This window comes from Lacerta agilis, chromosome 10 (assembly GCF_009819535.1).
Source record: "Lacerta agilis isolate rLacAgi1 chromosome 10, rLacAgi1.pri, whole genome shotgun sequence".
NCBI lineage: Eukaryota > Metazoa > Chordata > Lepidosauria > Squamata > Lacertidae > Lacerta > Lacerta agilis.
In genome coordinates, this window is record NC_046321.1 from 57,452,789 (window position 1) to 57,467,550 (window position 14,762).

The window sequence follows — 14,762 nt, forward strand, 5'->3', positions numbered from 1 at the left end:
TAGCCTCATTTTGTCTCTGTGTGAAATGTAAGACTGGTCATAGATCATTCAGCAACCACAGAGGCAAGTAACAGTCATGACTGCTGTTGTAACAGTTTAACATTTACAGTTATAAATTTGCTGGTGTGATAAATGAGTGTCTGTGTATGCCTGTCTGGTCACCAATTTGGCACAGACAATGCGTGTTACACTGCATCAAGAACTATATGGAGAGAGGAGGAAATAAGAGATCAGATCCTATGTATTTCTCTGCAAACATGGAATCCACTTCCCACTTACCTGGAAGTAAACTAGACTGAACACAATGGGACTTACTTCAGAGTAGGTATGTACAGGATGGTGCTATGAAGTTCCTTCTCCCCAATGCCAAGACTAAGAATGGTTATTAAACAGGAAAAACGACAGACAGCAAATAATCTCCACTATGCATAAAATCCCTCCAGATTCACATTAGCAGAACAAGATTTTTAAACAAAACCCCCCCAAATAAGACGCACACAACCTTGTTAGTGAAACCTCTGTCTCGGGTCCACGCCCAAGCACACTTGATCACCTTTCCAGTAGGATTTCCAGAAGGGGGAGGCTGTGTTACTTTGCTGCTACAAACCCAACAGAATGTCTAGGCAACTTAAAGACTAACAAATGTATTATGGCATAAGCTTTTGTGGACAAGAGCCCACTTCAGCAGATGCATTATCCTAAATTAGCAGGTAAATTGACTGGGGTGGGCAGCAGAGGGGAGGAGCAGAGAAGGAATTGAGGTTATAGGCAAACACAAAAAGTGAGGTTATAGGTAAACACAAAAAGTACAGACTGTGACAATTACATTTAATGTAATTGTCACAGGCTGTACTTTTTCTGGTTTCCACTAATCTCATTGTTTACAACCTCTACCTCTCTTCCAAAGCATCCGTATAGACCTGCCAGTTTAGCCTAGCAACATATCTGTACAAAAACAAATGCCTTAAGTAAATCATTAAACTTGGACCCAAACTTAGTCAAGCTTAGAGTTAATGTACTGGAATTGATAGAGCCGAATAGTTACAACTAACTTCAAACCCATTGATTTCAATGGGTCTACTAAGTGCCTAAATCTGGATCCAAACAGTCTTCCAGGTAGTTCCACAAATCTGTTGTTATTTTCCTCCAGTAGATGACAATAGATCTCTTTCTGAGAAGAAGAAGAAGAGTTTGGATTTGATATCCCGCTTTTCACTACCCGAAGGAGTCTCAAAGCGGCTAACATTGTCCTTTCCCTTCCTCCCCCACAACAAACACTCTGTGAGGTGAGTGGGGCTGAGAGACTTCAGAGAAGTGTGACTAGCCCAAGGTCACCCAGCAGCTGCATGTGGAGGAGTGGAGACGCGAACCCGGTTCCCCAGATTACGAGTCTACCACTCTTAACCACTACACCACACTGGCTCTCCCCTAGGTATGGTACAGATGTGTGCAAGCAGCCCCTAGGTATGGTACAGATGTGTGCAAAGGAGAGCCAAAATGCAATGATTGCTCTTCACACACAATGTATTTATGGCAATATATGGCTAGAACGAAAGGAAACATGGCTACTGTAATTGGAAAATACTAAGTTTCTACTTATGTGCCATTTCTGATCAATGTCTCTTTATGAATGATGGGGCGGGACCATTTGTTGAAAGGCAAAGGTATAAATGTGTAAATAATTACTGATATTTTAATGCTGATATCTGATTGTATTTCATTGCATCTGGGACTGCAGAAGCAAAGGGGAAAGGGCCTCCATTGGTGAAAAGAAAAGAGCCAACTGCTATTCCAGCAAAAATGCCACCAAGGGAAGATCAGCCTGACCCCAACTGCATATAAACACCCATTCATAACTCACCACCCATAGAAAGGCTCTTTTCCCATCTTCTCTCCTTTTTCCTGCATGTCATTCTGAGCCTGATTGTCAGTGCGTATCTTTCTCTCTTTTAAAAAAAGACACAAGCCTTTTTTGGGAGACAATCCTCTGAAAAGTGGGGTGAAATACAGTAAATAAGTAATTAACAAAGATCCAGAAACTTCAACATGGGATTTCTCAGAAATATCACGACAATGGACATACCTGCGAGTAGTGAACATTTTTATCATTTCTCAGATTTCTTAGTCTAAAAATAACACGGCACAAACTTTTAATATAAGCATGGTCAAAATAATTTATTTTCAATGAACACAGCTCAGGATAATAGATTTCAGATTTTTGCTATTATTTGCAGAATGAGGAAATGTCCACAACATCCTTCAAAAGGTATAGAGTGCAATACTTAAAAGTATCATAAAAACTTTCATGTGGCATGTTTTTATTGCTAAAACTGCATAAAAAGTAAATAATTTTGATTGTGGGCAATAGGTATTCCATTCACAACAGCTGACCTGAGCACTGTTTTTTAAATTTAAAACTCTACATAAGACCCTCAGAATCCACAGTTAAGATCTGCTAACAGCAAGACCAATCAATAATAGCCCTATTCATTCATTTGTGTGTACAGGATTCTAAATTAAAAGCAAGTTTAGCAGTTGTTTACAAAAATTCCTGCGCCTGCCATTTGTCAGTAACTCACATCAACGTATTTTTATTTTTCAACTGCTAGTCTATGTTTACATTATAAGGCAGAAAGATCACAATATCTCAGAGGTGCGTTGACACTCCAGTACATGCCTACTGATTTTAAAGGGATACTGACTGTAAAGAACAGTCCTTGGGACTACAGTCACAGCCATCAGGATGCATTGGAGCAACACCTCTTTTAACACACCTCTGAAGAACAGCCATGTTTTCATGCAGCTGTTTCGCTGAAGCTGAAATAAGCTAAAGTTAAAATATAACCCAATTGCCACAAAAGGCAAAAAGCACGAGAACGGAAGACTTTCCATGAGGTAGCAAAGTTGTTTACATAAGAAATAAATAGGTTATCTGAGACGCAAGAGTGAAAGCATACATCATTTCAAGGCATTGTTCAAATACAAAGCAATTTATACATTATACATTTTGGCAAAAATTAACCTGTTGACCCATGCTCCCTACTGTCAATGCTGAACACCTACAGGAGGCAGAAGGGAGCCACCCCCCCCCACTATTCCAACAATTGGCGTTGTTAGCATGGAGCCTCTTTTTGTGGGATTGCATTAACTATTCCTGATCCAGTAAATCAAACTGCACGCACAGACCCAGAATAGAGTCTTGAACCATATGCTTTAGTATAGTTATGACCCTAACTGAATTCAAGCCACTATATGTAAATCATTTACACTGAAACTAGGTTTCTTCTTCATTCCATTTGTTAAAATATACACCATCATCTTTTCCCTACGACCGAAAAATAATTTCTCTAAAAACCTGATTTAAACACAAACGTTCACAATAAATGAACTACGCAATTAAATGAAACATAGCTTAGAATAAGCAATGATGAGCTTAAACCCACTCCCCATTGAGAGATATCCCTGCATAATAATAATACAAATGTTACAAATATATTGCCAGGAAGTACTATAAGTTCATTTTCAGACAAAAATAATTCCAGCATCTGGATTGCTATTTTTGTCTTCATAAACACAGATTTCACTTGGATGTTCACAGATCAGTGCGGAAAAAATATAACTGCACTTTGCGATGAATAAAAGATAACACTTTGGTCTGTCTTTCAGCAGTGTGCGTGGACAGCTGTGATGGTCACAAGTTGTAAAATGAATATGGCTCAAGTGAGACTGTGAAGACATCCGACCCATCTGTTTGAGACTTAATAGCACTTCTATCCACCTTGCTGCACTCTCCACTTGGGAAGATCAATATTCCTTTGTGGAAAATACAAACAAGGCAGTTAGGAAGATCATGTAACACAGAGCTCTGAAGCCCAGAGTGGAGGTTTACTGCTATAGGGAACTCTTCTCCTGGATGCTGAACTGCACTCAGCAGCTGCAGCCCCCACTTCTTCTACTTCAGGATCCTCGGTTGCCTCATTGTAGCATTCCAAGTCTTCTTCATATGGCTTTTCGAGAAGCCTCAAAACTTTCCTTACCTGGAAAAGGAGGAGCACAATTATTACCGCCAAACCTCAACTGTATTTTTATTATTTTTGTCCCCAGGGGAAGCCAAAGTTTGGGGATTCCATATCAGGTGAATACCTCGCAATATTTATTTTGCAACATTTAGCTCAGGCACTCCCAAACTCGGCCCTCCAGTTGTTTTGGGACTACAACTCCCATCATCACTGACCACTGGTCCTGTTAGCTAGGGATGGTGGGAGTTGTAGTCCCAAAACATCTGGAGGGCTGAGTTTGGGGATGCCTGATTTAGCAATACTGCTTACCTCCATGAAGTCTCCATTTTCTGCTGCTTCTATAGCATTCTGAGCAATGTAATTTCTCAATATATATTTTGGGTTATTTGAGTTCATAATTTTCACATGCTCAGCACTCCAGTTATCAGAATTGCCAAATTGCTCCATTTCTTTTTCTAGCCGAACTCTGAAAGAACACAGAAAGCTTCGCATAATGGGCAAGTTGTAAACAAACTAACAAACACACTGCTTCTGTCACAATCCTGAGACTCAGGAACATACAGTCATACCTCTGGTTATGTCCATTGCGGGTTGCGTTTTTGCAGGTTGCGAACGTGGCAAACCTGGAAGTGTTTACTTCCGGGTTTTGCTGCGCATGCAGAAGCACCCCGCGCATATGCAGAAGCGTTCTGTGCAGTTCGCGCATGCGCAAAGCATGATATTGCCACTCAGGGTGCGGACTTTTCAAGGTGCGAACGGCACCCCGGAACAGATCGTGTACGCAACCCAAGGTACCACTGTACAACAAAGAATCATTTAAGAGGACAGGTCTAAAAAGGCACTCTGATAGGACATCCAGAGCACAATGCTGAGAGTTCACCCTTAACACTTATTTGAGCATTGTATGCTGTGGAGCCAATACAAACAATTCATTTCAAGAAGACAATTTTAAAGATCTTATTTGGAATATATTCTGATAACAAATGCTGCAATATGAAAGCCTTAGGGTGCTTCCATGCACTCATAGCTAAATCCTTTACAACAAACATTTATGCACATATGTATTAATAGCACTTATCAAAGTATATTTGCATTTCACAGTACATAACCATTAGTCTCACCTGTAGTTCTGAAGCCAATCTTTCCAGTGTCCTTTATTTCTACTAACCAGTTCAGATGCTGTTAACTGCTGTAGCTTAGAAAATTGCTCTATGCGTTCCAGTTCTTTATTTATGTTAGATTTTGTCCCAATTAAGGCAAAAAGTTGTGGGTTAGACTGGGCTAACATCAGCATCATTGAAAGCTGTCTAGAAAAAAGGGAAGGGGGAAAATAGAAGACTATCGGAAATTAGTTACTGTGAGTTGTGTGTTAGTTATGCTTAAAAAACATACAATTCCTTAAATTATGAATTATAAGGGTACAGACAAAATATTTAACTTCTAAGGGGAATTTTGAAAGAAATTAGCAGACATGTTTTGTCATACATTTCAGCTGCACAACTCTTCTGAATGCCAGGGTGTATTTCTGTCTTTAGAGCCTGAAATCGCTAAACTTGCACAAGGGCAGCATGTTTCCACTAAGAATGAAACAGTAAAGCAGCAAACAAAGAGAACAATGCTGGAAATCAATTAAAAGCTAAGTAATAGAAAGCAATAGAAAATATTTTTTAAAATGTGAACTCCCCCACATATTATCCTTTAACTTTCAGCTCAATGCTATTTTTGATGGCTAGTTTATATGGTTTTCACTGTAGTGCAAATTTAATAGTAAGTGAGCTGCTCTCAAATACCAAGACTTACTGACAGCTTGGCTGGGTGGACTATGTATGACAATAACCTTGTGAAAGGTATTGGGTCAATACACCCAAGTCTTCAGGCATGCTTGTAAGGAACCAAGTGGTACATTGGGTATTAGTTCTGCAAAACAGGTGGTATTAGGCAAATGTTATGCCAGAGGTGTGAGGCTGAAGAAGTACACATTCCAAAATATGTTGACAGTAATGTTCTAGTTGTGGAACGTCATTTAACTTGACGATTAAAGACTAAAAGTTACACTATGTATTGCTTTGTGTTGTATTGTCTGCTGTATTGAATTTGTATGTAGTCATTTTACTGCATTCTTTTTTTAAAAAAAAAAAAAAAAACACAGATTAAAGGCTAAAATAGTTGCATGTGGTGATGTGAACAGTTTAATCTCATATCTAGCTAGTGATCCAGACCTAAAGGACAATACATTCTTTCATAACGAACAATATATTTTTAATATTTTCTGTTATGGTGGGCATATATGAACAAGCACAAGGAGGGACTTAACGTCTCAATTCTTTCCAAGCAATGTCACCCTTCTTTTTATATTACTTATGTATCATTTATTATTACTTATTATTTTATCATATTACTTATGTATGCTGGAGAACCATACACCTGTGACATTTGCCAGGTACTGGATGAAATTAGAGAGGACTTCAGAAAGGGTAATTTTATTGTGAAGAAGTCTCAGTGTAAATTGGATCCTGACAGTCAAATATGGTTGAAATGCTGTTGGCAAAACAACAAGTATCACTGGCATCACCACAACTAACTATGAGAAGGTGGGACCTACAGCAAAGAGTCTCTGATTTCACTCCAGCTACTCTGCAGGTCAAATGGAAACAAGCTTTTAGTTATGTTAGTTGTTCTGAACTCACTTCTGCGTATAAGATTTTAAGACAACAACCATTAAATGTCTTTGTCAAAACAAGACTTTGCAAAACAACGATAGCATCGGGTTTTGTGACACAATGGCAAACAATGCCTTGACCTTCAGATCATTGTATGCAGTTAAAAGGACAGTAACATTCTTAACTGGGCAACAGGTGGAACTCAATGATGCAACACACCATTGTTCTAGTAAAAATGAACAGAATTCAGGACACAAAGCCTAATACAAGGCACACCAATGTGAAATGTTGAGTGTCCCTTATTTCTACTTGGCACTAACGCAACCTTAATTAATGGTGGACAGGCACCAATACAATGCAACTCAGAAGCAACAATGAAGCAGTAGCAACCTTTGGAGACTTGCTAGATGCCTAAATATCAGACTGAACAACAACATGTGCAGAGTGCCGTTGGAAGTGCTTCATGGGAAGGCTGTTTCCAGCTACCCCACCCGTTGCCCTTGGAAGCCTTATAAGAAGCTGCTGCAGGAGAGCAACTGTGAGCAATATCATGGGAGGGGGTTTCTAGGACTAAGGTGAAACTGTGAAGCTCCCTTTTTATTTTTGCTACTGGATGTTGCTGTTATGTTGCTTCTATAATCTTGTGTTATATATATAGTACTGAAATGTGTTGTTTTTGTATATTATTATGTTTTTGTTTTGCTATATTCTGATGAAATTGTTGCCATGTTATTATTTTGCTATGTTCTTACAAAATTGTATTTGTAGTGTTTGTTTGAAATGCATACCTGTTTCTTTGTTGGAAGCCGCTTTGATCACCAATTTTTTTTGGGGGGGGGGGGTTGAAAAGTGGTATAAAATATAATGAATGAAAAAAATGAAAAATTCTTCACTTTTCTGAAGAGTGGTGAAAAACACCTCTCTCATTACTGGCAAAATATAACTACATTAAAAAATGCAGCTAATAAAGCAGGTTTTGTCAAATTACAACTTTGACTTAATTGTTTAGGAATTGGTGGCTTCTCTATGTTGAGTCAGCCTATTTGGAAAAAGAATTGGAGAAACTCATGGAAATGCATGAAGATGACAACACCAGAATTGCCCTCCGCTATGTAAACAGTAAATCACCCTGCACTATTGGAACTCCTCAGAATACCAATGTCATGATATTGTTCGTAGAAAACAGTGAAAGACCTTGCCTCTATATGAATTAGGAAAGGCTTAAAGACTCCAATTGGTGTGAAGCTGGTTTGAGAAATCATGCATCAAACAATAATATTTTATAACAAAGTATAGGATTCATAATAATAATAAAACAATTCCTTCCAGTAGCACCTTAGAGACCAACTAGGTTTGTTCTTGGTATGAGCTTTCGTATGCATGCACACTTCTTCAGATACACTTTGGCAGACCAACACGGCTACCTACCTGTATAGGATTCATGTGCAATTTGGATAATGTTGTATGAACACTGAAAACCCAGCCTAGAAACATAGTGAGTGCACCATAATTGGGAGTGAACACATCCATGGTACAAACATCATGGACTTCAGAGATTTTGTTTCAATAGATCTATATCCTAGTACAAACTTGCTACGACTAAATTGTTTCATAGTAACAATATCACTAACAGCTTTGATCAGGCAGATTGTGTGTACTGAACACTTTAAAATTATTGATAAATTCCTATATTCTGTTTGTAATGCAAGTTAAAAAAATCTAATTATACATGGAAAGTTTTGCATGCCACATAAACTTGCATGTGTGCATATTACTAAAGCAACAATTATTTATCTTATCTTCTTGACAGCATGACCATGAGCAAAACCAATCATGAGAGCAGGGAAAGAGAAACCATTTCCCTTAAACTCCAAATGTAAAAACTTGACTGTGTCTGAAAACAGGAAAATGAAGAATGAAATATGCAACAGATTGACAGGAACTACATGAGTGCTTGGTATTGTATTGCTGTATTTTATACTATTATTTAATGTTATGGAAATATTTATTTAAAAAGAGAAAGAAAACAGGAACATGACAAAAGCTAAATTAATATTTTAGATCCAAATATTTCAGCTACACATGAGTGCTGTATTCCTAGATCTCAAATGTAATATAATAGGATGATATCTAACAAATTCAATCAATTTCCAGCATTTAATTGCCTGTAGTCTGATTCTCAAAAGCATTCTTTCATCCTGCAGTTTTTTAGTTATTAGACTGAAGTACACTATGGCATAGAACTCTACCCAAAACATATTAAAAGCATGCCATGCCTATCACTTAACTAAGAAATGTATCCAGAAGTTGAAATACAAATCTCCAGTTTTCCAGATTAGAACTAGCACATTAATCTGGAACTAGAAACTTGCAGAAAACAAAAAATAAGTACCTGTTAGTGTCCATATGCAACCTATCAAATATATAACCTGTCAATCTATTATTCCCTCCAATCCTAAAACACACAGGAACTTTGCACAATATCACAGCTTAGTATACCTGGGGTCCATTTGAGGCTTGTATGCCACTTTCAGTTCTTCTAAGGATGCACACTGCTTTGAAATCTTATCTAAGAACTCTTCCAGTTTTAAAGGGTCAGAATCTGCTGGGAAAGAGCTCAGCAAGCGGAAAGTATTTGTAAAATCTGCACCTACAAAACAGATTTAATGGGACCTTTATTCAGCTGTTTATATAATTCAGTTCAAACTGTTTTATCATGTACTGGCATTATGTCATTAATTTCAGAGTATTAATGTATATGATTTGAATTATTTTATGCGGAACATCAAATGAATTATACTTTATTTTAAATATTAATATACAATGCACACTAACCTGTGACCCGCATAGTTTCCAATAAATCAGAAACCAATTTATTATCATCATCCAACTGGAGCTGAATTAATCCTAGCTTTTTTCTCATTGTTTGCAAATAATGCCTCTCAAATTCTGCTTCATATTCTTCTTCCAGGATGGGTATACTGATTTCCAATGGAAGTTCTGGGACTAAGGCTTCAGCAAGCTTGCCTAGGTTCCACTTACAAATCTCTGGTTGCTTATTATAAGCATAGCGCCCTGCGTTATCAGATCCATTGCAAATATGTCCAGGATCGTATCTGAAAAACAGTAGTATTTGGTTTAATATTTAGTTTATATGAATGAATAGTAATAACGCAGTAACTAGATAACGTACAAATACAATGCAGACTATTTCTTCCTCCCCTTGTACTCCCCCTCTACCTGCTAGAGCAGTTTTTTTTTGGGGGGGGGGGTTGTGGGAAGCCTCAGGGGGACAGGCAATTGCTGAAAAGTGCCTTAACCCCATTCTGCTGGTGGGAGGCTTTGCTAGATCAAACAGCCTTCTGTCAGTGCACACCAATTGGATACAACTCTACATCTTTAAGAATTATTGTATATCACCGTGTCAAACAAATACTTTGCTTCCCTCTTCCCTAGTTTAATCTTACTCAAGTTACTTAGTAAATTACTGAACAGGGATAAACTACAAGGTAACCAATATAAACCTTCAACACCTATAGATCTAACAAGGTTGATCACACTGCTGCTGCAATATACAGCAAAATTATCCTGGATTAATTCCATTAACACTTAACAAGCATGAGTGAGTACAAGGGTTTTGCCAGTTCATGTGAAAACATATTACCATACATTTAAATTTCTTCCACAGTTCACTAGAAATAATTTTTCAAAAATGAAAGCAATAAAAAGAGATCCTGGTGCCATTTGATCCAGTCAATGTAACAAATCTATGTTTTGAAGTTACTGAGATACACTGACCTGTCCATAAATCCAAAGGGTCCATAGTCAATTGTAAGTCCAACTATACTCATATTATCCGTATTGAGCACACCATGACAAAATCCAACACACTGCCATTCGGCAACCATCCTTGCTGTCCGCCTTGTTACCTTAAAAATACAACCTGATTTTCAGTCTCTTTTCATCTATGAACTTTATGCTTGCATACACACTGCATATTAAATAGAGGACAGTGGTACCTCGGGTTAAGAACTTAATTCATTCCAGAGGTCCGTTCTTAACCTGAAACTGTTCTTAACCTGAGGTACCACTTTAATGGGGCCTCCCGCCTCCGCACGATTTCTGTTCTCATCCTGTAGCGAAGTTCTTAACCCGAGGTACTATTTCTGGGTTAGCAGAGTCTGTAACCTGAAGCATCTGTCACCCGAGGTACCACTGTAATATTTAAAAAATAGGCAGTTGCAAATGTGTGTTGAACATTTCCCATCCATGTATGCCATTCTCCACAGATCCTTAAAAAGTTCCTATGGAGAATAAAAGACTAATATTTGCTAACCCTGTGTGAATGAAAATTGTCTTGTCTATGTTAACAGGATGTCAAGGTGTATCAAAGGGTGAAAAATCAGCCCACTTCAGACCATGTAATTTGGAAAAGAATAGCATTCCAAGGAGTGGAATGCAAACATATTTTTTAAATAAAAATAATTAGAATTAATTATTACCTCCCGAAAGAAAGTAGCATTCCTCTGGACATTATTGTCTGAGTGTGCTTGTAGAATCTCTGGGTAGAAAGTGCTGATTACATAATCAAGCATTTGTATTCGAATATCATTTCTATCAACACTGGGGCCTTTATGTCCTGTATATTCATCGGTAGCTTTAAAAATTTCAAATGATCCAAACCTAAATAAAAAGATTGTCAATTATTGGACTACATCACCAGGATATAAATATATTTCATTGAGGGTTCCCCCCGCTCTGTATAGTTTATTTATATATATTTTTAAATAACAAAAAGTAAATAAATTGCAATTTAGCTCCATGTACTGCAGCAACAGGAAATGCTATGGTATAGTTTTACTAGAGAAACAGAATATTTAATTGGTAAGCCCCAATTCTGAAAAATGTGCTTTATAAGTATTTTGAAACCTCATAGCTTGCTTGGTTATTAGAGACAGGTGACTGAATTGTGTTTCAAGGATGGAATTGCCATTGCAAGGGGCTGGACTAGACTTGGGATCCCTTCCAATTTATTTCTACAATTCTATGAGATATAGAGCTCACCTCTTCCCCAAACAAGCATTTGGAGAACACTTCTTAATTTTTTTTTACATAATACTAGGGCTGCAATTGCAACTCAGTATTGGGTGCCAAATCACTTGTCAAAGGCCAATATTTTAGTCTTCAGAGCCAAATATTAGCAATCAATATTTACAATTTTAGTAGGCAAAAGTCACAGGTACCTGAAATGTCTATATTACAGACAGTTTATCTAGAACACATCCAAACTGTATATAATACCTGTTTTAATATAAAACCCAAAGCAGGATATTTACCTAATAAACGTGGGTGCTATTCTCAGGACAATTGTGCACCTTTCTTTTTTTGGATTTCCATCGTAAAAAATGTCCCGAATAACTTCTGAATCAGATGTTACACACGTTCCAGCTCTGGTTGTAGGTATTCCTAGGTGAAACATTGCTTCGCTGCACAGGAATTCTCTTATGCTTGATCGCAGAACTTTACGACCATCTGCTTGTCTGAAATTAAATTAATAAGATACTAGAATAAGTTTTTTTAAATAATCTCCAAAATATTTTAAAAGCATAATTTACAGATGAGAAGGGTCAAATTCACTCAGTATCAAGAATTAGGCCTTTAAATGAAGCAGGGAGTAAACTGCTTCTGCTCACTTTATAGCTCAATTCTAGACATGTCTACTCAAAAGTCCCAATGACTTACTCTCAGTGAAGTGTGTATAAGATTATAGCCTGAATGCAGGGTTTCCCAAACCTGGTCTCCAGCTGTTTTTGGACTACAACTCCCATCATCCCTAATGAGTGGTCAGGGATGAAGGAAATTGGAGCTGGAGATCCAAGTTTGGGAAACCCTGCCTTAGCGTGTCTGCACATACCAAGTCATGTTATCATCTCAATACAAATGTTTTATGAGAGCTCAAGTAAGCCCTCAGGGGATCACACCTAAAGCCAAAATCACATACTGTATAGCGAAAACACATTGGGTGCAATGGCTAGAGAGATTGCCAGTCTTTCCCAAAACCCTGTCCCGCTTTTTTAAACATTTTTTTTGCAATGCACATAAAGCTGAATGTGCACAAGTTAAATGTGTGTAGGTTGCAGACTAACTGTACTTTATTTAGAGGAAACTTTTCACATGTTCTTCTGCAGGCCGCTAAATGATGCAGCACCAAGTGGATATACATGAACCAGCCTTTAGCAACTGGGGTGGGGGCATGAATTCTGCTCATACTTTGTTATTCATGGTATGCTATGCCTCCTTGACAATAGCTAAATAATAGCTCAGTTAGTAGAGTATGAGAATCTTAATTTCGAGGTCAAGTTGTGGAAAATATTCCTGCATTGCAGGGGGTGGACTAGATGATCCTCGGGGTTTCTTCCAACTCCTACAATTCTGTGATTTTAATAAAGACGAGATATGGATCATTCTGAACCTTGATTCAAGTTGGCAAGGAAGGGAGAAAATGAAAGGCAGCATGAGCCAGTGACATGAGCGTAGGCAGGATTTACATTAGGAGGGGCAGGTAGCCAGCATTTATGTTAGATGGGGCAGGGCACCCACCTGCCATCATCCCGTCTGGCTCTGTCCAGCAGATGTGGAATGAAACTTCTCAACAAGAAGTTTGTTTTAAATTATTTTCTTTTGACCCCAAGTGCTCAGAAAAACCTGTCGAAAACCTTTCTACATTTTTTACTTTTGAGTAGTTTTATTTATTTATCATTTTAGTTGCACGAAATTCTGGAACCAACACTGTAATCTCTTGCTTCCAGGAGTAGCCTGGACAATTCCGAACTAGAATATTTGTATTTATTTACTTGATTTAGTGGGGGGTGGCGGCTGCCCTACCCCCCCACCTGCCCACGCCCATGGACATTAACAGGCCCAACCCAATACACATTGACTCAAGAGTAAACCAGTGCCCAACACAAAGGCCTGCAGACTGTATGGTGCGCAATGACCTTCTCAGGGCATGATTTAGGTTTGATGAGGCCCTAAGCTACTGAAGTTAATGGGGCCCTTTATATGTCCAGCTGTCCTTTCTGTCAGCAACAAATTGTCACTGTTTTCTGTGTTGAATATATGCTATAACCTAATAGGTATCTAAAGCCATTTGCACATAACAAAATATGTATTTTATCAAAGTAATTGTTGAACTGAAATACAATTATGAAGTATATTAATAGTGAAATACATTTTTAAAAATTTGGGGGCCCCAAGGGAGTGGGGCCCTAAACTATAGTTTATTTAGTTTATACGTAAATCCGCCCCTTCCTGGGTTAAGAGAAGGAAGCCGATCTCTGCCACTCCCCTCTGCCGAAAACAACGCACAGGGTCGGTGGGTGGGTAGCTGGGCGCGCGCCTTCGCGGTTTACCGGGAGAAAGGGGTGAGGCCGGCGCCCTTGAGCTGGATCTCCCAGCGCTCGCCGCGCGGGTTCAGCACCTCGCCCAGGTAGATGGCCGCGCCGTCGCCGAGCTGCCCGGCGAAGCTGCCGAACTGGTGGCCGCAGTAGCAGTGGGCGGCGGGTTCCGCGCCGGGCGGCAGCCGGTTCCCGCTGAAGTAGAGCGCCGCCTCGGCTTCCTCGTCGGCCGCATTAGGCTCCCTCAGGCCCAGCAGCTGCAGCGCCGGCGCGGACGAAGCCACCAAGCGAGGGCCGCGTACCGGGGTAGGCCGCACCCGAGAGAAGCAGGCGCCCGACACGGGCCGGGGCACGTTCTCCTCGCTCGGGTCCAGAGGCAGGGCCCGCAGCGCCCGGTTGTCGAAACGAAGCGCCCCGAGCCACAGACCAGCCTGGACGGCCGGGCCTGAGGGAGAAGCAGCAGCAGCCGCGGCCTCCATGCTGCCGAAAGGGCGAGAAACAGGCACCGGCAACAAACGGCTGAGGCGCCGGCTGTTACTACGCAGCAGCGCCGTTGCCATTCGGCCTTCTCGGCCACCGTCCGCCAGGGAGGGCGCAGGCGAGCAGCTCTCATAACGTCGGCCCCTCCCATAACCGCCTTCCGAGTCCCGCCCATAACCGCCCATCCTCTCTCTCTCTGGCCTATC

At 39.7% G+C, this 14,762-nt stretch overlaps 1 protein-coding gene across 1 annotated transcript; it reads right to left on the reverse strand.

The window, feature by feature from the left end:
• Positions 1-2,150: 2,150 nt before the first annotated feature.
• Positions 2,151-14,661, reverse strand: SELENOO (selenoprotein O). The gene is made up of 9 exons (XM_033163259.1): positions 14,092-14,661; positions 12,016-12,219; positions 11,182-11,362; positions 10,478-10,608; positions 9,515-9,795; positions 9,179-9,329; positions 5,141-5,326; positions 4,329-4,485; positions 2,151-4,037 (listed from the first exon to the last, which is right to left on the reverse strand). The coding sequence occupies exons 1-9, from the start codon at positions 14,634-14,636 to the stop codon at positions 3,840-3,842; spliced, it is 2,034 nt and encodes a 677-aa protein (XP_033019150.1). The 5' UTR covers positions 14,637-14,661; the 3' UTR covers positions 2,151-3,839.
• Between the last annotated feature and the right edge of the window lie 101 nt (positions 14,662-14,762).